This window comes from Brachyistius frenatus, unplaced genomic scaffold, assembly GCF_029030835.1.
Source record: "Brachyistius frenatus isolate BFR_SWC_R1_liver_20210118 unplaced genomic scaffold, ASM2903083v1 Contig_151, whole genome shotgun sequence".
In the NCBI taxonomy this organism is placed as follows: domain Eukaryota; kingdom Metazoa; phylum Chordata; class Actinopteri; family Embiotocidae; genus Brachyistius; species Brachyistius frenatus.
The window spans coordinates 54,565-77,855 of NW_027210750.1; the positions used below are offsets into that span (position 1 = coordinate 54,565).

Consider the following 23,291-nt stretch of genomic DNA (forward strand, 5'->3'; position numbering starts at 1 on the left):
ATTCCTATTTAAGCCGTTAATTATGATTGAATATCAAATAGTCTCTGTAATGTCAGTTTTCATACAGCATTTCATTTAAATGAAGTTTTTAATTAAATGACAGAGAGCACAGCGAGGGGATCATTCAAAGTGCTTCCAGCTTTTGCATTTCAACAAATTAAACAGTTTAAATTCAGCACTTTATAGTCAATGAATCTCCATTTCTCAGTTACAAATGTTAAAATAATTAATGAGCATTAGTTTGATTCAATTCTAATCATCCTTCAGATTAGTTTTCACACGTTTTAAGAGTATCAGAAAGGTATTAATTATTGTCCAGATGTGCAGCTGATCTTTTTCAAGAGGTCAAAGGTCCAATAATCCCTGGGTTTAGCCTTCCTGATAAACTAAGAGCTTTAAAAAAATAATAATAATTTAAAAAAAAATGCAAGTGTCATGATGAAGGAGGACGGACACCAGACTCAGATGTTTTCAGACATGGCAACCCAGAAATGTGTCATATCAACAACTTATAACTGATCTATGAAGCAAATCGTTTATAGCAACACGTTTAAGAAGACAGTTTGTTACATGTGATTACTTCGGTCTTCGGGTTTGGAGACCCATTTTGCCAAATAATGCATTATTAACATGACATAAACGAAAATAATCATGAAACACAACCAATAACAGACTGGGACAATACAACAAACACAGAGACAGAACAGAGAGCTTAAAGAAAAAAACAAAGTACAAACAAAGTTGTTTGCAGTTTTTGCTTATTTATGTACAGGTTTGTTTGTTTGTTTGTTTGTTTGTTTGTTTGCCCCATGAACAGCCACAATCTCAGCCTTTTTATGAGCAAACCCGACCGTCACGCTCCTCCTCCGTGACTCCGCCTACCTAACCTCTGATTGGCCCGTGCGCCGGCAGCGTTGCTGCTCATTGGTTGCCGCCGCTGTCACTCGGCGTCTCGCCACCGGTCGGGCTCGCGGAGGCTCCCAACTGAAATCATTCCCGTTGAGCGGCTCAGCGGGAAGCAGCGCGGCTCGCGCGCGGGGGGTTAGGGTCTTTTTTTGTTTTTACGGCTGCCCACCGGTGCTCATGGAGATTTTCTTCGGTTAAAAGACGAGGCAGCGAGTCGGTGTTCTGCTCCAGAATGGTATTGAGAAAAAGATTAAAATGGTGCCTTTTGTAGTGGCGGTGTTAAAGCTGCCGGTGCCTTGGAGCTGCAGCGAAAGCTAGCTCATGCTAATGCTAGGCCTTTTATTGTTTTATTCTTCGCGTTGGAAAGAAGGCTTTTTGTTCGCTGGCTCTTTTTTTTTAGTTTTATTTTTCTTTTCTTGGCTCCGTGTGGGTGAAAAAGGCTGAAAATGAAGAGGGTGAACAGCTTTCAGAGGTGGGTGAAATGTCAAAATGGTGTTTTGTTTTGAAGGCAGGCTGAGACTGTTGATGTTTTATAAATGTTCATGAATACCTTTAATAAATCAATCATTACACGCCTTTAAGACAATTTATTAAGAGAGAAGAAGACTAAATCCATTCGGACTGTTGGGATTAAATGAGACATTTTTTAAAAACATCACTTATTTGACTTCTTGGATCTTGTGATAAACCAATTTATAGACTTAAAATCAACAAATGAATGATTTCAGCTCTGAGTCTTTGTTAACCTGTTGAATATGAAGTATAAATCTATTTTGTTAATGCTTTTATGATTGTCTCAATATAAAACTAATGCACCTCTCTACCTATTAAGGCTAAATATGAATTATTTCCTTGAATCATAAACTCACAACCAGATTAAAATAACCTATTATTTTATTATTATTATTATTATTATTATTATTATTGTGTTTTTGCTATTAGTTCAATATCTGCTTCCCTACTTTTCAACTCCATATCTGTATTTCTTGCATATACAGCCGGTTTTCTACACACAAAATAATTATTGTGCGTTTTATTTACAAGTTTGCATTTTAATGTTTTTATTTCACGTCAAAAAAAACCGTTTTTTGTTGTTGTTGTTTTTATTATTATTATTCACTAATCAGGTTACTGTTTTAGAAAAGTGCCCCCAATTTTTATTTTTTTATTTTTTAAATGTTGTATGAAATTTTCTTTCATAAAACAATCAAATTTCTCAGTTTCAACATTTGATGTGCTTTCTTTGGTCTAATTGGTTTAAAAGAAACAAGAAAAAAAAAAAGGTTTATTGTGATTTGCAAATCATTGCATTTCATTTCCATTTTACACGGCGTCCCAACTTTTTGTTTTTGTTTTTGTTTTTTTGGGGGTGAAACGGGGTTGTTGATTTTTGGGCATCATAACATGCATGTTGCGTTTTCCTGGTGTAAATGTTTTGTGAAAGCACCTGGAAGTTTTCCAACCTTAAAAAAAATTTAAAATAAATCAACATTTTCTCTTGGATAAGCGCTTGTGTTTTGTTTTTGTTTATTTTCTCCGTTGGACAGAAGCTGCGAGGTGTTTAGCCGGTCTGCTGTCGCCGTTCACGTTTCCGTTTTGTGTTTGTTTCAGGTTTATGAACAGACGGGCCTCCGCTAACTGCCGCTACCAGCCCACCTGCTACGAGCACGCTGCGAACTGCTACACTCATGCGGTGAGTGTCTGGTTTTCCACAGTAGAAAACACATTTCAACGTCATTAAATAAAACAACAACAACACAGTAACTCGGGGGGGGGGGGCCTGTTTCACAAAAACTGGATCAGGGATTAAACCGGGATTTTTCCAGGTATCGTGGCCTAATTGAGCCTCGGTTTGGTTTCACGTACGTTACCATGGAGATTTAGATGCCGACCTCGTCCGTTTTTTTTGGTCCTGATTTCTCGCCTCGATCTCCGCAGCTCCTCATCGTGCCGGCCATCGTGGGCATGGCGCTCCTGTACCGCCTGTCGGACAACGGCTGGGAGAAGATCACGGCCTGGGTGTACGGCATGGGCCTGTGCGCCCTCTTCCTCGTCTCCACCGTGTTCCACATCATCACCTGGAAGAAGAGCCACATGAGGTGAGGTGGTGGTGGTGGTGGTGGTGGTGGTGGGGGTGGGGGTGGGGGGGGATATATGCACATTCAAGTAGACAAACGTCAAACCTTCTCAGTTTGTCCGTCACGCTGCGTTCAAGAGACTTGATGTTTTACTCTTAAATTTGAGGATTATATTCTTTCTTTTTCGGTGTCAGTCTTCCAGTTACAGGAGCTCAAACGAATAAACGAGTCTGACGAGTGACACGAAGCGGCACAACAAGAATCTAGTTTTAAGAAGCAAATCTGCGCTGCTGTTGTTGCCGTCGTTTCTTAATCGCGTCGCTAAATTTGAATGCATTTCGGTTTCTGAGCACTCCCTGTTTTGGGTCACGCCTGCTCGTGGAAACATTAAAACCCGTTGGATTATTTCTTTCTTGTTTTTCTCCTCCTGTACGAACACGCAAATCGTGTTTTTCTCCACGTCAGTGAGTCACAAACACTTAAAACCCGTCTGGTGTGTTTCAGGTCTATGGAACAGTGTTTTCACATGTGTGACAGAGTGGTTATCTACTTCTTCATCGCTGCCTCCTACACACCGTGGTGAGCATCACACGGGGGGAAATACGCTTCTACTCACGGAGACATGCGGCATTAATAAAAAAATTAAAACAAATTCTTTCTTTCTTCTGGTTTCAGGTTGAACCTGCGTGAACTGGGACCTCTAGCAGCACACATGCGCTGGTTTGTGTGGCTCATGGCTGCTGCTGGAACCGTTTACGTCTTCAACTACCACGAAAAGTGAGTCGGTGTCACATTTGGATCACAAAGCGTTTGTTTGTGTGAATTTCAAAGCCGAACTGTCACCGTTGAATCAGGATCAGCACCACTTTGTAATATTTCTCGTAAGACGGTATAATAAAAGACATTTTTAAACATCGTAGCTCAAACAGACTGAACTGAAAGAATAATCACATGAATCCATTTTAAAATAATGCAGCCGTCAAATAAGAGGACCAAGAAAAAAATCAGATTAGCATCAAATGAGACAAATCCTACAAATGAACAACCATTTATATGACTATCAATACATAATTCACATGAAAGAACTGACTCACCACAGATCCTCCTCCTCCGTTTGAAGCAGGTTCGACAGCTTACATTGTTTTGTGTTCAGTGACATTAACGAGCACCTGAACGCCTCTCGAGTGGAAACATTTGGACGCGCCCGTTACATCATCGTTTTCTACCACCTGTCGCTCGTCTCCTTTTCCCTGAATTTGCATCACCCTGAACATTTTTCTCTCCGTCTGCCTCCAACAGGTATAAACTTGTCGAGCTGGCCTTCTATTTGATGATGGGACTTTTCCCCGCGGTGGTCGTGACGTCGATGGTAACGCCACTTTTTTTTTTTTTTTTTTTTTTTAAACACTTAAGTTTGTGTCCTGAAACACCACATCCACCTCTTCTTCCACCCACAGCAGTTCTGCTGCAGGGTGGAGGTGTGACTTCCTCTTCCCGCTACAGCGTTTAACAGACAAATAAAGGATCCATTTTATTCTTAGAACTCATCGTGATCCTTTTAGATGTGAACAGAAGAGTCTGCTGGTTTGTTTTCAGCTGCTCTCTTGTGGTGACAGTGAATTTAACAGCCTTAAGTCCCTTAAATACTATTCGGTGTAAAGCAAGTTTATGTTGCACAAAAAGAAAGCAGGTGGAATAAAAAAATAAATAAAGTTTTACTTGCGTGCTGGATTGTTGATTGTTGACTGTTAGAAACAACTGAAATCATCAAATCCAAAGGCTCAAACTGTGAGGATGTGCACAGGACGTCATCTGGTGATTGTAGAGGGGCTGCAGCTGGGGGCAAATCAGGGGATTGGGAGCAGGTGAGGTGGGCGGGGCTTACCAGGCTACACGGTATGGAGAGAGATGGTGACCGGGGACCTCTGGTGGACGGAAGGAGCGACAACCAAACAACAGAACGGGGACATGATCGTCCAACACTGGACTCTTTGGGCATCTATTTTACACAAAAGATTCTTTACTTGACATCACGGTGGATTTTAAACCGAAGAGATTTAAGGGGTCTATTTCAAATTAAAAGCGCTCGTTTCAAAATAAAAGCTGCACGGTCCAGCTGTGAGCTGCCATTTTGAAGTTACTCTACGATGTCATTCTAAACTACTTTGATGAGCGTCTCTTCCACAAATTACGCTTTTTTTTTTTTTCCTCACACGCTACGTATTGTTTCCTTCTGCGTGTTTTGCAGAGCAACACCGAGGGACTTCACGAGCTGGCGTGCGGCGGCCTCATCTACTGCCTCGGCGTGTTATTCTTCAAGAGCGACGGCATCATCCCCTTCGCCCACGCCATCTGGCACGTGTTCGTGGCGCTGGCCGCGTCCGTGCACTACTACGCCATCTGGAAATACCTCTACAAGGCTCCCGGCGGCGACGCCCTCCTCCACTCGTGACCGGACGCCTCCCCCACCCTCCCCTCCCCCCGCCGCTCCACGCTGTCCCGTCGACTCCCTCGACTGCAACGACGGCCCATAAAAGTTTACGAACACAACGACCGTGAATTGTTTACTGTTTTCTAACGAGGACAGATCTTTTTCAGCGTCTACTACTTTGAGAGCAGTTTTGTAAAAAAAAAAAAATAATAATAATAATAATAAAACAAGAAAAAAGGCGGTTTTGACCTTTTACTCTCGGTATCGACCTTCGGCACATTTGCGAGCGTTTGAATGATAAATTTGATAGAGGTCTTTTGTGTATCGCTCGGCGGGTTACATTCCACGTTTGGGGGTCCTTCGGAGATTCGACCCGTCTCAGCCGATTTCAACATATCGATCGAGCGAGGTGCTACGAGTCAGCTCTCATCAGTGAAGTGAATTTTTCAGACGCCGAGTGTCGATTTTAACGGCTGAATTTCAGGAAAACCGCTTTTCTTTCGTTGAACTCAAGAAGCCAAAGGGCTCCGATGTCGACGTTTGCCAAAGTGAAGTCGCTTCAAATGGCAAAATTCGATTCAAAATCAGGAGCTAATCGATCAAAGAACAAGCAAGATATTAATCTTAACCTCACGTTTGATGCCAACTCACGACACTACCAAAAATGTTTCTCTTCGATCCCGTTATCAAGTCGCTGATTTAAATTTAAAGTGTGGTCAGTTTTTTTTTTAATTTAGTTTGTAAGAAAGAAAACAAGTTGTTGTTTTTTTCTTCCTGTTTTTCTTTCTTGAATCGAAATGATCTTTGAGTGATTTTGATCTGATCTGGGTTTGCACTTTTTTTTTTTTTTTCTTTGTCTGATGCATGCTTCCTGCTTTCTGTTCCTTCCTGGTCGGCACGCAGCGCCCCCTGCTGGCGCACCGACGGGATCTTTCGACATTTCAGAGTGAGAAATTTGAAACGAGAAAATCAGTGTGACGAAATGCAGTTTTTCCACTTTATTTGTAAAGTGAACAGTTGTGTGTGTGTGTGTGTGTGTGTGTGTGTGTGTGTGTGTGTGTGTGTGTGTGTGTGTGTGTGTGTGTGTGTGTGTGTGTGTGTGTGTGTGTGTGTGTGTGTGTGAGCGTTGTGCTGTAGTCCGGTGTTATATTTCCACCAGTGTCCTCTGTCTGCGTCGGGTCCTATTATTTTTTCTCTCTGTTGGTTTTGTAAAACTTGCTCCTGATTCCCGACCTTTCGTTGCTTCTCCTCGTAGGACTTTTTTTTTTTTTTTTAACTGTGACTCTTGTTGAAACTTCTTTAACCACTCTTGTTTTGTAATGTTTGTATCTTCTGTCTTTGTTCTGTTGATGACTGGCCTTTCGCAAGGAAAACAAACAAAGAAACGTTTGCTTGCTTTGTTCTGCTCCGTTGGCTGTTAATGGTGCTGCATATAGGAACAAAACTGGACTTCTAAATATCACCTTTCTAATGTGACCATAAAAATGATGATACCTAACGTCCACGCCTCCAGACAACATCCTTATTCCTTTTTCAAATTCAATTTGCAGCCACAATTAAGACTCATTTCCTGAAACCACGATCTTCCTTGAAGGACAGTTGTTGTTGTTGTTTTTTTTTCCAGGAATTAGACGACGACCCAGAAGGTCTTTTAAAACCTTCTGGCTTCAGCAGTGAGCGGTTACGCTGCAGTCTGGCTATCATTAAATTCAGTTGTTCAATATCTCAGTGAAGAATATAGAAGTATTCTTTATCGATAAGATGTTTTGTTTTTATTTTTTAAACGGTTTTGAAAGCAAATTTCTTCGTACGAACTGAGAATAAAATTTACAAACAAGTGTAGGAAAAAAAACAAGACACGGCGTAAAAGAATTGGGATTTTTTTTTTTATTAGACACTACAAATTACAGAGACAGAGGCCGAGGGCTGAACAGCACGAATAAATGTTCCACATCCGTTCATGTGACAAACGAGACCGAGCACACTCTCTACTCTCTGAAACAGTCTGTTGGTGTTGCCATGAATACAATGGTTACAAGTCTGTTGCAATGTCCAAAATTAATCAAAATAAAAAAACAAAATTAAGTAATTAATCGAATATATATATATGTATATCGATTTTTGATGCACTAAGAAGCCCTTCAGTGCAGATCTGAACCTATCCGAGCGGCGGTGGGATGAAAACTTTACATTGCTGAGAGACCGGGGAACAGTCAGTGTATTCAAGGCACTGGAATAGACTCAAAGTTATGGTTAACATTTCCAGGTGAGGTAGTGAAATCACTCGACAGTGAGGTAATTTTGGGATACACGTGGATTAATTATTGGCTTTTTCCTATATTTATATATAGATATATATCTATATATATATATATATATATCTACATAGATATATATATATGTATATATATATATCCATGTACGATTTCATAAAAAGATGCTCCACAGATTTGGGGCGGCATCGTTCCAGTCTTCAATGTACGCTGCAAAAAAACCCTCTCGAGTGCAGATGAGATGCAGGAAGAAAAAAAACAAAAAACACACCCTCTAAAGCGCTAAAGTTCGCGGTTAGAAAAGAATCCTTTCACATCGCACACACCTTTGGATCGGATCCGCGGCGTTAGATCGGGTCCGGGACCGAGACTGGAATGTACGAGTTTTGTTTTTATGGGGCGGATAAAGGTTTTTCAGATTTTTCTGAGTTTGGGGCTGTTTTTGGCTTTAAGTCCCGCGTTTCTCCGAAAAGAAGCGAAAACACACAAAATACAGACGAAAATTTCAACATGTCGCCACAAAATATGGAAGTCCAGAGATGCCATGAATAAAAAAAAAATAATAATCAGGAACTCCATTTATGAACATGTGCATTAAGGTTAAAGGGAATTTTTTTGTTGTTTAAAAAAAAAAAAAAAACACAATTTGAAATGTTGAACAAAAAAATGTATTCAACTGATTTTGTAAATAAAAAAAAATTAAAAAAGTAGAAAATGTTGCTGCCACATTATTCCAGATGATGATTTTAAACACATTGACGTGTACTAGAATCAATGAATGGTTTCGCTTTTGGGGAAATTATTTCTTATCTGGAATTAATGTTTATAATCTTTTAAAGATGGTCAAGTGCATTAAATATGAAGCTACAATCAGCCAGCTTAGTTTAGCAGAAAGAAGAAGAAAGCTTTTCTCTGATCTGACCAAAAGTCAAGTCGTCTAAATGGTACAAAAACAACAATTTGTACTGGAGTTTGTTTGAAAGCCTTCATTAAAGAAGAAGAAACAAAAGCTTCCCAGTGTCCATCACTCAGGTTCAGGGACACGCAGCAGGAAGCAGCTATAGATCTCCTTTCCTTCATAGTAACTTCATCCCGTCAAATTGGAAACCAAAACCAAAACTCACAAGCGCGGCAGCAGATGAAAAGCCCGTTTACACCGGACGACTCTTTTAAATTCTGGGATTGTGTCGCGGCGGTTGTGACACCAAATACGGTGAACAAAAAGCGTGTGTTTTATTCCATTTTTTATGGATGTGGGTTCATGAAAAAAGGTGCCTGTATTTACATTCTTCTGAAATGCATTTGGTTTTTTTTTTTAGCTTCTTTTGGGTTAAAAAAAAAAAAAGCCGAAAAGTGGCACCAGCAAGAGTGTAGTCATAATATTTATAATCATAATAATAAAATTAATAAGGATGATAATGATTACAATAATGCCCAGGAGGTTTTGGGTGCTGCTGAATGTCCACTAATCTCTGCAAAAAACTACCACAATCCTAACCTAATATAGAATATCAAAATACCAATATATGCATTCGTCTTTTGAGTTTATATACTTGTATTCTTTAATAAATGTTTTTTCTGGATCTGTTGTGCCTTTAAAATACATAGTTCAGTAATGTATAGGAAAAATACTGTACAAAAAGAACAACTTATAGGTTAGGTTCATATAAACATATCTCTTGTAACCAATATATCATCTGTTTGCGAATCGTTTTGGTCTGCAGTAAACAAAATGATCGGGGTGAACCACAGTATTGGACAACACCATCCAACTTGTTTTTGTTTGTCAACATCTTTTACATTCATACAGCCATCTCGAAAAAAAAAAAAAAAAAAAAAAGAAGGCGAACATAGAGCTACGTAGAAGAGACTACAGACGTCTGTATTGAGTTCTAAAATAAAAACACTCGTATTAAATCATGCTACGTTCAACAGAAGCAAAAAATAATTATCAACAACTTTACGAAAAAGAAAAAAGGTCATAACAGGAGAGAGAAGTCGCTTTTTCGTTCTGTGACGGAAATCATGCTTAAATCGGAAAAAAGGAGGCTAAACAACAACGATGTCAAGAGTAGCATTAATACTAACAATTATATCAACAATATATATATATATATATACATACATACATACATATATATATACATATATATATATATACATACATATATACACATACATATATACGTATATATATATATACATATGCATGTATATATATATATATATATACACACATATATATATATATATATATAAAAACAACAATCTTCCATCTGAGAAAATAAAAGGTAGATAAATATGAGGCGGCGGAAACGTTTGAGTGGAAACCGGAGCAGATTGTGAGAGACGCAGTTTAGTGCAGAAGTTAACTACGCTTAGCTAACGGAGGGGAGCTCTGAAGGTACGAAGTGGTTCGAAAAGGGGCGGAGCCAGGAGAGAGTGGGTGGGGGAGGAGCATGTAGTGATGTCAGTTTAGCTGTGGACAGGAATTATTGCTCAGTGTCCGATGACGGAAAAAAAACAAAAGAAAAACAAATCTACACCACGGGGTTTTTTTTGTGTTTGTTTTGTTTGTTTTTGTTTTAAATAGCGAAGAAGTCCGGAGATGAGGAGCATTTAAAACGCTGGGAGGGTTGGACAACGGAAAAAATACAACATCGAGAAAAAGAGTACAAAAAACAAAACAAAAATTGCTGCTAATAGAAGAAAATCTGTTACGGGGCGGGGGGAGGAGGAGGGGGGGGGTTAAAAACAAACAACAAACAGGATTCAGGGCTCGTGGACACGTCACGGAGACACGAAGAAAAGAAGGGAAACTAACAGTTTACACGCTTGATCTCACGTGTAAAATATATATATTTATATATATATATATATAACCGGTATGAAAGTGAACAACAAAACAGCATGGCATCGTTTCTGAAAAAGTGGAAGGTAGCAGAGGGGGAGGGGAGGTTGGCTCATTAAAACTCCTCACAGTACATTAAAAAGTGGGAAGTATACATGTGTAAATATATGTATATATTTATCTATGGATACCGTATATATATTTGATTTTTTTTTTTTTTTTAGTCAAAACGATGTGAACAAAGAAAAAAAAATACAAATAAAGGAGGAAACGGACGAGTCGAAGCTTATGATAGAAAATGACAGTTATAATAACCAGAATCATACAGGTGTGTCTTGGTGGGGGGGGGGGGGGGGGGCAGTGCCATCAAAAGAGACACATTGTCCTTCAAACTCGAGGGAGGGGGAGGAGGAGGAGGAGGAGGAGGAGGAGGAGGAAGTGGGGTGTTTCTTTGGGGAGTGGGTGTTTGATGGGCAGGTGGAGGAGGTGGAGGTGGAGGTGGAGGGAGGCTCACAGCGGCCCGTGCCGGGCCTCGTATTTGGCCACAACGTTCTTGCAGCGGCCCAGCTCCTTCCTCAAGTCCGCCACCTCCATCCGGAGGGCGGCGTTCTCCTTCTCCAGGAAGCCGGCCCGGATGGCGATCTGGTTCTCCTTCAGCCGCCGGGCGTCCCGCGACCGCTTAGCCGCCACGTTGTTCTTTCTGCGCCGGGCCCAGTACCGGTCATCCTGCAAGGGGGAGGAGGGAGGGGGGGGGGCAACAGGCGGGTTAGAAAACACCGATCCATCATCAAACTCATGCTTTTATTTTGACATTCTTGTTTTCACATGCATGTTGTTTTAATTATTTTTATGGAGTCATATTATTGAGATGGAAGTGGATTTTTTTTTTTTTTAATGTGCAGAACATTTAAAATCCTGCTTTTATTCTTTTGTTCTTCAATTTGACTGTTTTTTTTATGAAATCTGCCAGATGTTTTTGTTGATGTCGCTTTATTTTTTTGGAGTTTTCTAGAAGAAAGAAGTCTGGGATTCATTTCAGGGCAGTAATTCAAACTTTAGCCTCAATTCTTTTTTACTTGTTCTTTGATCACATAGTTTCTGATCCAACAACAATTTGAGTGAATTTTAGACCACGAGCTTCTTTTTATTTAACGGTTTCAATCAAATAACCCCCCCCCCTCTCCCCCCCTCCTCCCCACTACTGGAGCATCAGGTCACCTTCAGGTCTTCGGGGATGAAGACCTTGCGGGCCTTTTTGATCATGGGCTGCGGCTTCAGCTCCTCGGCGGAGAACTTGCGTTTCCTCGGGTCGAACATCTCCTGGCCCGGCACGCTGGACAGAGCCAGGTCCGCCGGGTCGGGCTCGTAGGCCATGGGGACCTGAATGGACTCCGGGTCGATGGGGCTGGGAGTGTCCCGGGCCGGGGGCAGTGCTGCGAAAGGGGGGACAATTTGTTTTTTTGTTTTTTAAAACCAAACATATAGCTGCCACCTGACGAAAAAAAGGTGTGTAGAGTGTCATCGGGGAACCGTCGGTGGTTCTGGCGGGAACGGCACTATTAAAGTCCGGACTGGCGCCTCCGTGGGAGGTAATGGGTTACGCAACATGGTGAGAGAGTCCTCACGGAGCTGGACGGGGAACGGGGGAGGGGGGAGTGGGAAGCGGTGGGACCCTTGAGAGAGGAAATGAATTTGCGCCTCCTCTGACCAGCAGGGGGAGCTGTCACACAAGCTTTTAAAAAGCACCCTAACAACCTGTCCTATCTTCAGACTGTCAGCCGACTTCCCACCACAGGGTTTTTTTTTGTGTTATCTGGAGGTGAAGTCCTGCAGGGTTGTTTTTCTAATTGATCCGAGGCGTAAACGGGACAATCGGTGATCCATTTCATCGGCGCTCCTTTGTACGGACCGACACTTGAACTCAGCTCGGAGTTCAGAGCACTTCACACATCGTGACCCACACTTTTTTGCACTTGTGACAGCCGGTCGGCGCTGCAGACATCAGAACATCAGAAACACACCCGGATGTTTGTGTGCATCGGGAGGCACCGTCCTCCCCACAGGAAGTGACATCACAGCGCAGATTTCTCAGATTAAAATAAAAACACCGAGTTGTTTGTTTGGGAAAAAAAACAACTGTTAAATCGGGTGATTATCACCTCGTAAAAAGTGAGCGGAAAACAAGAACTTTCTCACATCGGCTTCGCAACATCTGGACGCCTTCAGCCTGATGTTGATGTTTCATGTTGATCTTTGATTCATTTTAAAAGAACATTTCAACGGGGTTGTTCCTTTAAAAACACTTCTTTAAATTGAGTGCTGCACAAGGACTCAAAAATAATGTAAACAAAAGCTACACATGCGATTTGGACAATAAAATGTAAGAAAACAGAGAAAATTGATGTTTTGAGTCGTAATATTCAACATTTAAAAGGTTCTTTGGGTTAATTTCTGATCAGTCTATTAAACTTTAATAAGCTTTAAAAGAAAAGCTTGTTTGGGCTGGAGCGAATAATCACAGGACGTTTTTTTTGTTGTTTTTTTTACTCTGCAGGAGGTAATTTGTCCGTAAGCCGAGACATGAATAGCCCAACTTAACCGCCCCACCATTCAGAAAGCGAGCGCTGCCGGAGACCAAGCTCCTTACGACCTAAACCCGGTGTCCGTCAGAACCACCTCGCCCTAATCACCTTTACGAGTAACTCTGATCTCACTCATTATCCGCGTTACGGCACCGGGCAGCGACCTGAAACTAATGGACCGCACATTCCAGAGTGACAGGAAGTAGTGCCTCCTCCTCCTCTTCTTCACACACACACACACACACACACACACACACACACACACACACACACACACACACACACACACACACACACACACACACACACACACACACACACACCGAACAGGAAGTCTAAAATTAACAAGCCAGGAAAGGTAGTCCAGACCTGACATACAAAAAAAAAAAAAAAAAAAAAAAAAAGCTGCAAGAATCAAACAAACAGGGGACCCTCTCTTTTATTTTGAAAGGGCAGAGCGAGTGGGTTTTTTTTTCGGTGTCACGCTACGTGTTTGCATCACGCGGCGCTGGGAGCATTTTTTTTTTAGCGATAAACAAGAGCTTCTGAACTCTGAACTGGGCGTGACACCGAACAACAACTTCTTCCTCTCTGAGAGTTTGCTTTGGAGGTTAAAGGGCAAAAAAAAAATGTTTTTGGTACTTTGCCAGAAATACTTAAGATGATATATTAATCCGCCGCTGATAAATAGTCCCCCAACAAACCCTTAAAAAAAAAAAAGTCCCCTTGTGGGATTAATAAAGTAACTATCTATTTCAACCTCGTACCTGCAGATGAAGAGACACTAACAGAAGATGACATTAAACGGATCTCTCATGACTGAGATTCACGACACATTCAAGCTCCTTTAAGAGTCGCCGATATTGTTTTCTCGTCGAGCTGCCTTTCATTGACTAACGCGCAGGAATGCACCGCGGCACACCCTCCGATTGACACCCCCCACCCCCGACCCCCACCCCCCGTTTGGCCCCCTGCCAGCAGAGGCACCACCCGGCAAAACCCCCTGACCCAAGAACCCTGAACGACCGCAGAGAACAAACGTCTTTGGTTTGTTTTTTTGCTCGTGATAACATTTAGTTATCAGCTGCTTGTGTGGAGCGCAGCAGCACTGTGGTGTGTTGTTGTTGTCTGTGGTGGTGGAAGGTGGTGGTGGTGGTGGTAGGGGTGGTGGGTGGTAGTAGGTGGTGGTGGAAGTTGTAGGTGTTGGTGGTAGTTGGTGGAAGATGGTGGTGGCGGTAGGTGGTGGTGGTGGTGGTGGTAGGGGGTGGAAGATGGTGGTAGGCGGTAGGTGGTGGTGGTGGTGTAGGTAGTAGATGGTGGTGGTGGTGGTAGGTGGTAGTGGTACTGGTGGTGCAGGTGGTGGTGGTGGTGTAAGTGGTGGTGGTATGAGGTGGTGTAGGTGTAAGTGGTGGTGGTATGAGGTGGTGTAAGTGGTGGTGTAGCTGGTTAGACTAGACCGACTCGCTGAGCTGGAACAATGTGGCACGTGACAACAGCACACCGGAGTCCATGTGATCTCTGCAGGGTACAAGCTGTGCTTTGGCTCCGAGTCCAGGGATGTGTGTCGGAGCCGAGGCCCAGTGAGGGGAGGGGGAGGGGGAGGGAGAGGGAGAGGGAGGAAGGGAGAGGGAGGGAGGGAGGAAGGGAGGAAGGGAGAGGGAGGGAGAAGCAAGCAGGTTCATGCTGTGACAAGCTCCTGTTTGCAGCTCGCAGCGCTGCACACGGCGCCTGCATGTGTCCGTCACATGGACCGGCACGCTGCGGGAAACCCCACGTTCATGTGACACACACACACACACACACACACACACACACACACACACACACACACACACACACACACACACACACACACACACACACACACACACACACACACACACACACACGGTGTCCATGGAAGAGCTGAATAATTTCATATTATGAGTTTTTGGAGAAGTTTCTTCTTTCATGTCTCTGGACCATAAAAACATCGTCACCTTCAATTCTGGAAGCCGTGAAAAACCCGTTTTTCGACACCAATTTTTTTTTTTGGGGGGGTGACATTTTCCGACTAAAAACATAATTAATCTTTCCGACGTCTTCGGTGAGGCCGAAGCTTTCTGGGCTTCTTCCCCTCGTCCGTGTAGAAAATCATTAAACCATTAAACTGTTGTCAAATCTAACGAGGAACCGACATTAACGAATGATTAACTTTCAGAAAAGAACAGCTGTAAACTGGGACTGGAGGATGTGACCTCACTCACACACACACACACACACACACACACACACACACACACACACACACACACACACACACACACACACACACACACACACACACACACACACACACACACACACACAGGGCCATTTGTGTTTTATTCTAACTATTCAATTGTACATTTATACCTTTTATTTAAATGCACTTTGGGCTGCAGATGTGTTTGTTTGGTAAAACTGGCCTGAATTATTGTGTGTGTGTGTGTGTGTGTGTGTGTGTGTGTGTGTGTGTGTGTGTGTGTGTGTGTGTGTGTGTGTGTGTGTGTGTGTGTCTCCTTCGGGAGAGGAAGTTATGGACGATTTCACCCAGAAGACGTGCAACAGGATCGAACCGGTTTCACGTAATCAGGCCGAGTCGATTGCCAACCATCCTCCGTCTCTGATCGCAGATAGGATCAATAAACGGGTGATTAACACACCCACACACACACACACACACACACACACACACACACACACATCCTTTGTCAGCAGCCTTTCAGCGTGAAGTAAAAAAAATTCCCTCGGTTTATGCTTACAGTGAAGGTCGGCCCGTTTAAAAAATAACAAAAAAACCCTATTTAAATCGTCCCGGTGGTGTTTGGTGGATTGAAAACAAAACCAAAACAAAACCAAAACGCCCCCAAACATAAATCACGCAGCAGCTTTAACACTGAGCTGCACCGTCTCAGCGCTCTCGGTCTAAATACCAACCGCCTGCTTCACGTCAGCTCGTGGCAATAAAACCATTTCCTGTTATGAAAAAGCTGAATATCACATGAGTCCAACTTCCTCTTCTTAACATGTTTTCATGGGAAAAAAAAGAAAGGAGAATGTCAATAAACAGCAGCCTAAAAATAAATAAATAATAATAAATTTTAAAAAAGCCTGTAAATTCATTAAAAATTAAATTGCTTGAGTCGAAACACTGCGGGACAAAATGATAAATTAAGCTCGAGCAGAATGCAAGCGGCTTAAATAAGTAATTGCCGAAACCCTGCAGGGAATTATTGGGAAGTTTTACAGACGAAAAAAAAAGTGAAACTGAAGATTTACCACCGAAACGCAGAAACATTTAGAAAACTGGACTTTTTGGGGTTTTTTTGGGGACGTGAACCGGTTCTCTGGGAGTCTAAAAGTCCAGTTTCAGGGCCGTAAAAACCAGGCTGACGTGTGTCAGCGTGGATCTAACCAGCAGAGGATTAAGGAGGGGGAGGGAGGGAGTGTGTGTGTGTGTGTGTGTGGGGGGGGGGGGGTCACTACGAGGCGATGCCTTCAGGGACTCAAAACCGCAGGAACTGGTTGTGTATCTGCATCTCATCTCGGGTGGTTGACGGTTACTCGAATGGTGGAGAGAGTGTGTGTGTGTGTGTGTGTGTGTGTGTGTGTGTGTGTGTGTGTGTGTGTGTGTGTGTGTGTGTGTGTGGCAGGTGAGCAAACAGCAGAGCCCCCCCCCCCTCCCCCTCCTCCTCCTCCCTCCACCAGCTGACATTTGAGCCCACGAGTGCAGGTGTGTTTTTCAGGCGCCCGTCGGTCCGCACGCCGACACGTGTGCGTCCTCACCTGCTGTGCCGGGGTTCTGCAGGCAGGTCTGAGGCGCCATGGCGGCGTGGACCGAGGTGGTGGCGCGGCTGCTGAGGTCCACGACGGAGGGCGCGGGAGGGGCGGGAGGCGGGGCCTGCTGCAGGGGAGGCTGCGGCTGCTGCGGCTGCTGCGGCGGCTGCTGCTGCTGCGCCGTCCGAGAGGCCTGGTCGCTCTGGGCCGTGTTGGCGGGAATGCCGTTCTCCGACAGGAACTCCTCCAGGTCCATGTACTCCAGCTGAAAGTTGTCCCCGTCGTAGGGCAGCGTCTTGTCCCACAGCGTCGGGCCGAGGAAGGCCGACTGCGGGTGGCTGCCGGCGCCGCTCTCATCGTCCAGCTTCTTCTCTTTCTCCTTGTCTTTGCCGAACCCTGCGGGAAGTGCGCACCATTTCATTTTCTGAGTTAATTCCCAAAAACAACAAAGACATCTCATTATCTGTCCCCACTGTGGAAGCGAGACCACGGGTCAGCGCATGGGTATAAATAGAAAGTTAAAAAAAAAAACTAAAAAAAAAAAAAAAAGGTAAAAAGAAATTTAAATACTAATTTTTTTTCTTTTTTCTGGAAACTATTCTCTACCAGAGGTTTAAAAAAAAAAAACACTCATAAACATCAGTTAATTATTTCTGAAGGTACATTTGTGCCATTTTCCAATAACAGTGAGCTAAATCAAAACTCTTTTCACTTCAAGTGCACTTAAGCGGAGCCTAAAGTCTAAGCTGAGTCTATTTTTAACCTTGGGACAAATAAAACCGAAGAGATCTACGTGGTTAACTGCTGAAATATGTTGTTATTTGTGCGAACTGACCCCTTAGAGGTTAAAAAAATAAAAGTAGGTCTCCATTCATGTTCAAATGATCTAATGACACTCAGTACTCACGTATACAAACACAGGGAGTTACTGCAAAACATTCACAACAGCTTGAGAGCAGGAAAAAGACGCCCTCTACCGACAGCTGACGGTATCACTAATATCAATCCCAATTGAAAGACGCTTTAAAGGTTATAAACGGCGCCTGGCAGCTAAATAAATAACAAAAATAAAAAAGCGCAGTCACAATAATAACACACGCTATTTAAGTCTGTATTTTGCAAATTTAGGGATTAAGTTTGCGCTAAAATAGCTCGTGGGCACTGAGCTGAAGTTCACGTGAACCTGTCAGTCAACTTAACATTCAGCCGAGACAAACAGCTTTCTGTTTTCACGATCTGTGCCGCTCCTCGACTTAATGAGATTACATTGTTTCTGTTTTTGACAAAGATCGCAGAATGTGTACGAGGGGTCACTCGGGTGGATTTCTGCTGACCCGCGTCCTTCGCTGCGCTGAAAGCTGTCAAATCCACAGAACGACAATAACAAGCAGCAAAAGAGTGCGACAGACAACCGCCGTCGAAAAGCAGAGTGTGTGCGTGTGTGTGTGTGTGTGTGTGCGTGTGCGTGCGTGTGCGTGTGTCTACCGTGCAGGACAAGTTTTATCCGTTAAAAAAAAACAACCAAAAACGTACCTTCATCGTGATGGAAAGGCAGCTTCAGCGGGTTTTCCAGCAGCGACTTCAGCACGCCGTGAGTCGGCGGCAGGAAAGTTGAGTTTATAGAAAGAGGTCTGGCCATTTTCTCCATATGTCTTCAAGGGCAGTTGGAGAACAAATCTCGCAAAGACTGAATTCCCCCCCCACCGCAACGCACGCACACGCACGCACAGAAAAAAAAAAAAAAAAAAAAATGACGCGTCCAAACTCGCTGACCGGCGCGTGGAGTATCCGCGCGAGGTGAGCGCAACAAACGCCGGGGCTCGGAGGGGGAAGACGGGCACTCCGCGCGGCAGCAGCAGCAAACAGCAGCAGCAGGACGGCGAGCGGCTTGGCTGGCTGGCTGGCTGTCTGTCGTCGAAGCTGGCTGGCAACTAGCTGGAGGAGGAGGAGGAGGAGGAGGGAGCGGAGCTTCTACACCCCTCCATCCATGTGCGGAGACGGAGGCCGGTGACGTCAAAGCATCGCGGTGTGTTCAGGTGGCGTGGGGAAAGAAAAACCAACTTCGCCTGATTGCAGCGAGCTCGCTTGGAAGCGTGCTGTCTTCACTGACCGTCGGAAATACTCAGATCATTTTACGAAGATAAATAAATAACAAAACCACAGTTTCAAAATACTCAATTGCAAGTAAAAGCCCTACTTTCAAAATCGTTATGGAAAAAAAAAAGTACTTTGAATGCAGTCATGACAGGGTATATCATATTTTGACGTTATTATATTGTTACTGATATAATAATGTGTAATTTCCCTCCAATTTAAGAGTCTGGGAATGTGTAGAAAATGATCAGGAGTCATGAGGTAAATCATGGGAGCTCTAATAAAATGAAATATATTTTTGGATCTTGTAAACAAATTTGAATAAATTGATTTATTTAAATGAATGCTGCAAAGTTTAGAGGGGAAATCAATCTTTTAAACATTAAAACATGCTTTTTTGGGGGTAATTTGTCAGATGGTTGCGAAACCAGGGATTTAGTCTTGAAAAATGCATCATATTTTATGTTAAAATGTTGTTTTTTTTGTTGTTTTTTTAATAAATTCATAAAATGAATACAAGCAACACACCATGGATTTATGGGATGGAGCTGGGAAGGTGGTCACAAACGGCTCCTTTGAACCATAGAGGATTAAATCCAGCCGTATACCAACCAGCGTTGGGGGTTCTTGTTGTTCCTCGTGCTTTTCTGTCAAATCATACGGACTCATGAAAGATTTACAGCCGACGTTTCGCTCAACCGATTGACAGCGTAATTTATGCTTGCCTGTTGAAACACATCCATCATACCTGTTGTACACTTACCAGATGTTTTCATTTTTCAGTTGCTCTCGTGTAATTTTTTTTGACACTTACAGCACCCGCTAGGTGTTTAGAGCCCGTATGTCAACATTTAAAAGTGAGTTTTTTATTTTGTGTTTTTCTGGCCCGACCAAAAAAGCGTTACAGAAACCAGAGGAGTACTCGTAGAGCGCAGACCTCTTTTTACGAAACCACAACTTAAATACGTCTGGATGTATTTCCAAAACTGTTTTGAATGATGTCCGTGTAAATCTCACATCTCAGCTGTTGTTCCGGTTCCGGTTCTGCTTGCTTGTGTTTTAAGTTTGAGCGTGAAAATGTGAAAACTCTATTTTAATAGGAAGAAACCTCAAAACAGAACCAGACTCAGAGGCGTCAAGTTTCAGGAAAATCTGGTTGGTAGTTTTTCCGTAAACCTGCTGGCAAAACAAACAAAACACACCAAACCTTCTCGGCCGAGGTAATTAACGCTGAAGGCGAGCTCCTCTGAAAACACCCTTCGTTATAGACACCGCCCGTGAAAGCAGCCCCTGTTGCTTTCTTTTGGTTTGGATCAAATACGTTTGTTTTCAACTCGTACCGGTCTGTCACCCTTTTCCTCGGACCAAAGCCAGACTTCAAACTTTCCAAATAAAACTCCTTCGGATGCAAAATTCTGCACTCAAAGTCAGAAACCAGCGTCCTTCTCTTCATGAATAAAAGGAGCTTCATTTCGCGACAGTGACACCACATGAGCACGGTTTCTCCCCTCAGGTAGCCCCGGGTTCAAATCCAAACAGTTTAAAGTGTTTGCATACCGTGTGAAGTATTTTGTGTCAAACATGTTGAAAAATGATCTCTGAGAGCCGCCGCCGCATTCGGCCGTAAATCTGAGCGACAGAGTGTAGAGCGTAGCGAAGTATGATGTGAATCTAAACTTGACCTATTTTCAGCCAATGGGTGTTGTCTGACTGCAATTCTATCCGTGCAGGCCGCGAACACATGGAAACTCATGCTTTCTAAGTGTAGTAGTGGCTGAGTCATGGCTGAAACTCCTCGCTACTGCTCTGCTCTGCCTGCTTGTTTGTTTTTAATCGTTGGACTGCATCATGAGCAACAAAACAACAGCTCCTGAACAACCGGAGAATAACAAGCTGCAGATGAAAACAAGATATATGACCAAAAAAAAAAGGCTCATGAAAAGACATGAAGGCGAGGATTAGGAGCAGACAGCAGGGGCGAATCCCTTTCTGTAAACCTATCCATAACAAACAGGAGTCTTGTTTCTGTATTTTAATCGACTGTCCTTGGGCTCCGTGTGGACGTGTTAAACTGTCTGATCATCTGGAAGCTGTCTCATTGGCCCCAAGGACATTTGCCATTCATGATCCAGACACTGCTCTTTGTTAAATATTCAACTAAATACAGCAAAGCAGCTCGCTGCTTCGATGACTCAGTTTCTACAGTTCAGCCCGAAGCTGCAACCCTGAACTGTTAGGAAAAAAACGAATGGATAAAAGGAGAATAACTGAGCCGACGGCAGCCGGGCAGAACGAGGTTACGTGTTCTGTATGTATAGATGGAGACATGGCAGCACAGAGTGAGTCCTGTGTGCAGGTTTGTATGTTAAACAGCTCAAAGGATTGACCTGCTGCTGGTGTGTCACACACTTCTACCTGGGGACAAAAACGTTGATCTCTACCAGGTTAGACATTCATTTAAGGGTGGACAGAAAACTCTTTTTTTTAGGGCTGGGATTGTGCATGTTCTGGTTATTCAAAGGTGCAAAAGGTCGAGGCAGACGGCCACCTGCCTCAGAGCCTGGTTCCTGTTAAAAGAGAGTTTGTCCTTCCATCTATCGCTAGTAAGGGAACCTAGTTGAATTGATGGGTTTCTTTTGCTAATGTTCATTACACTATTAAGTGCCTTGAGATCATTGTTGTTGTGATTTAGCGCTATATAAATACGATTTTAATTGAAAGCACGCTAACAGGCAATGCCACGTGCAAATCGGTGTCGAAGTACCACTGCGCACCTCAAGGGGGCGATAGTGAGTCACCGTAGCGTCCGGTCAGCCTCAGTTCAACATGAGAGGAAGAAGAAGTAGCTATTCTGAACTCTTGTTATAACGAACGGAACGGTTATCGCAACGATGGCTTAAAATAGACGCAAAAATAAGTTAACTGTTTGTTTGTACGCAGCTCGGAGCATTTCGAGTAGCTGTAACTTAAAAAAGATACCGAACTGAAGATGACGAAGGGCAGGTGGGTCTGTCGCTGTTAGTCATATACATATACTGCCATATATATATATATATATATACACACACACCATATATGGTATATGTATATGGGCTTTAGGTATGGTCCTATATAGGGCTTTTTCATTTTTTTTCTATTTTTTTTTTTTTACTAATAATACAAATAACAATGAATGCTAACATAGCATCCCATAATGTTCCCTACAAGCTCTGATAAAAATTTTTAAAAAACACAATTTTTGCAGTTATTCAAGAAAATTCCTGCAAAGTTTACAATAAAAAAAATAAAAAAAAAAAAAAATCTCCCATCAGAATGTTTCAAAGTACGGTTTTGTGACTTTTATAACTCTTTATGTAACTTGTAAAAATATTTCCTTTATCTGCACAGAAAATGTCAGAATAAAACAAATATCTGTAAATCTGAACATCTAACCCTGAACATTGTCCTCTGTTCAACTGTGTAATCCCCTCTGCTTCCACACACGAGTCTTTGTAGTCCGCTGTCACAGTTCAAAATCACATTTTCACTGGGCTCAAGTTCTTTGAATTAATCTTTTTATGTGTCCTTGACTAACTCCGCGGTGATTCAGGAGCACGCTGCTCCGTTCAGCTGACCGCTCTCACACAACACGCGTTTTGTTCGGCTTGTGCATCACAAATTTTCCTTCTGCCAGAGTTTTTCTCACAGTTTTAACAGCACTTAATATTCATGCACGGAGTGCACGAGGACAGAGAGGCAGATGTTCACCTGCAGCCGATAGGTGCCCATGTGACCTATTGGTAAATGGAGGCGAACCTTTTATCCTTTGTCCTCACAGCTGCTCTCCATCACTCATCTGTCTTTTACGAGAAGACATTTTTGGTTTTGTTGCTGCATGACAAAAAAACTGTTTTGCCTCGAGTGAATTCTTGAAAATGTCAAACTGATTTGACGCCTAAAGGCTTATTGTTATTGTTCCACGGGACGAAGAAAAATCCTGACCCATATTGATGACATCTATGTAAGTTATATCAGTTATAATAGAGATCATGATGTCTCCGAATCAATGCATTGATGTATTCCTGATGGTAAACGCTCGCACATCCACGGCTGACTCAGATCGCATGCGGGAACAAGTTTGCCTTCAGGAATTCTTTTCTAACACACATCCAAAACCCCTTTTTCCTCTTTCTCCAACTCTTTCTGGCAGACGATGAACTTCGCGGCCAATTTTAACGCTTTTACAATCACATTAATTCATATACTCGACTCTACGTTGGTGTGATTGGCTCAAGCGGA

The 23,291-nt window shown here is 42.9% G+C and overlaps 2 protein-coding genes across 2 annotated transcripts; one reads left to right on the forward strand and one right to left on the reverse strand.

The window, feature by feature from the left end:
- Nucleotides 1–982: 982 nt before the first annotated feature.
- Nucleotides 983–6,913, forward strand: mmd (monocyte to macrophage differentiation-associated). The gene is made up of 7 exons (XM_069716115.1): nucleotides 983–1,378; nucleotides 2,518–2,599; nucleotides 2,845–3,005; nucleotides 3,489–3,563; nucleotides 3,660–3,761; nucleotides 4,284–4,353; nucleotides 5,233–6,913. Exons 1-7 carry the CDS (start codon nucleotides 1,353–1,355, stop codon nucleotides 5,434–5,436), a joined length of 720 nt encoding a protein of 239 aa, XP_069572216.1. The 5' UTR covers nucleotides 983–1,352; the 3' UTR covers nucleotides 5,437–6,913.
- Nucleotides 6,914–9,052: 2,139 nt separating this feature from the next.
- On the reverse strand, nucleotides 9,053–18,907 carry LOC138631281 (hepatic leukemia factor-like). The gene is made up of 4 exons (XM_069716114.1): nucleotides 18,453–18,907; nucleotides 16,929–17,315; nucleotides 11,758–11,972; nucleotides 9,053–11,265 (listed from the first exon to the last, which is right to left on the reverse strand). The coding sequence occupies exons 1-4, from the start codon at nucleotides 18,565–18,567 to the stop codon at nucleotides 11,050–11,052; spliced, it is 933 nt and encodes a 310-aa protein (XP_069572215.1). The 5' UTR covers nucleotides 18,568–18,907; the 3' UTR covers nucleotides 9,053–11,049.
- Nucleotides 18,908–23,291: the final 4,384 nt, after the last annotated feature.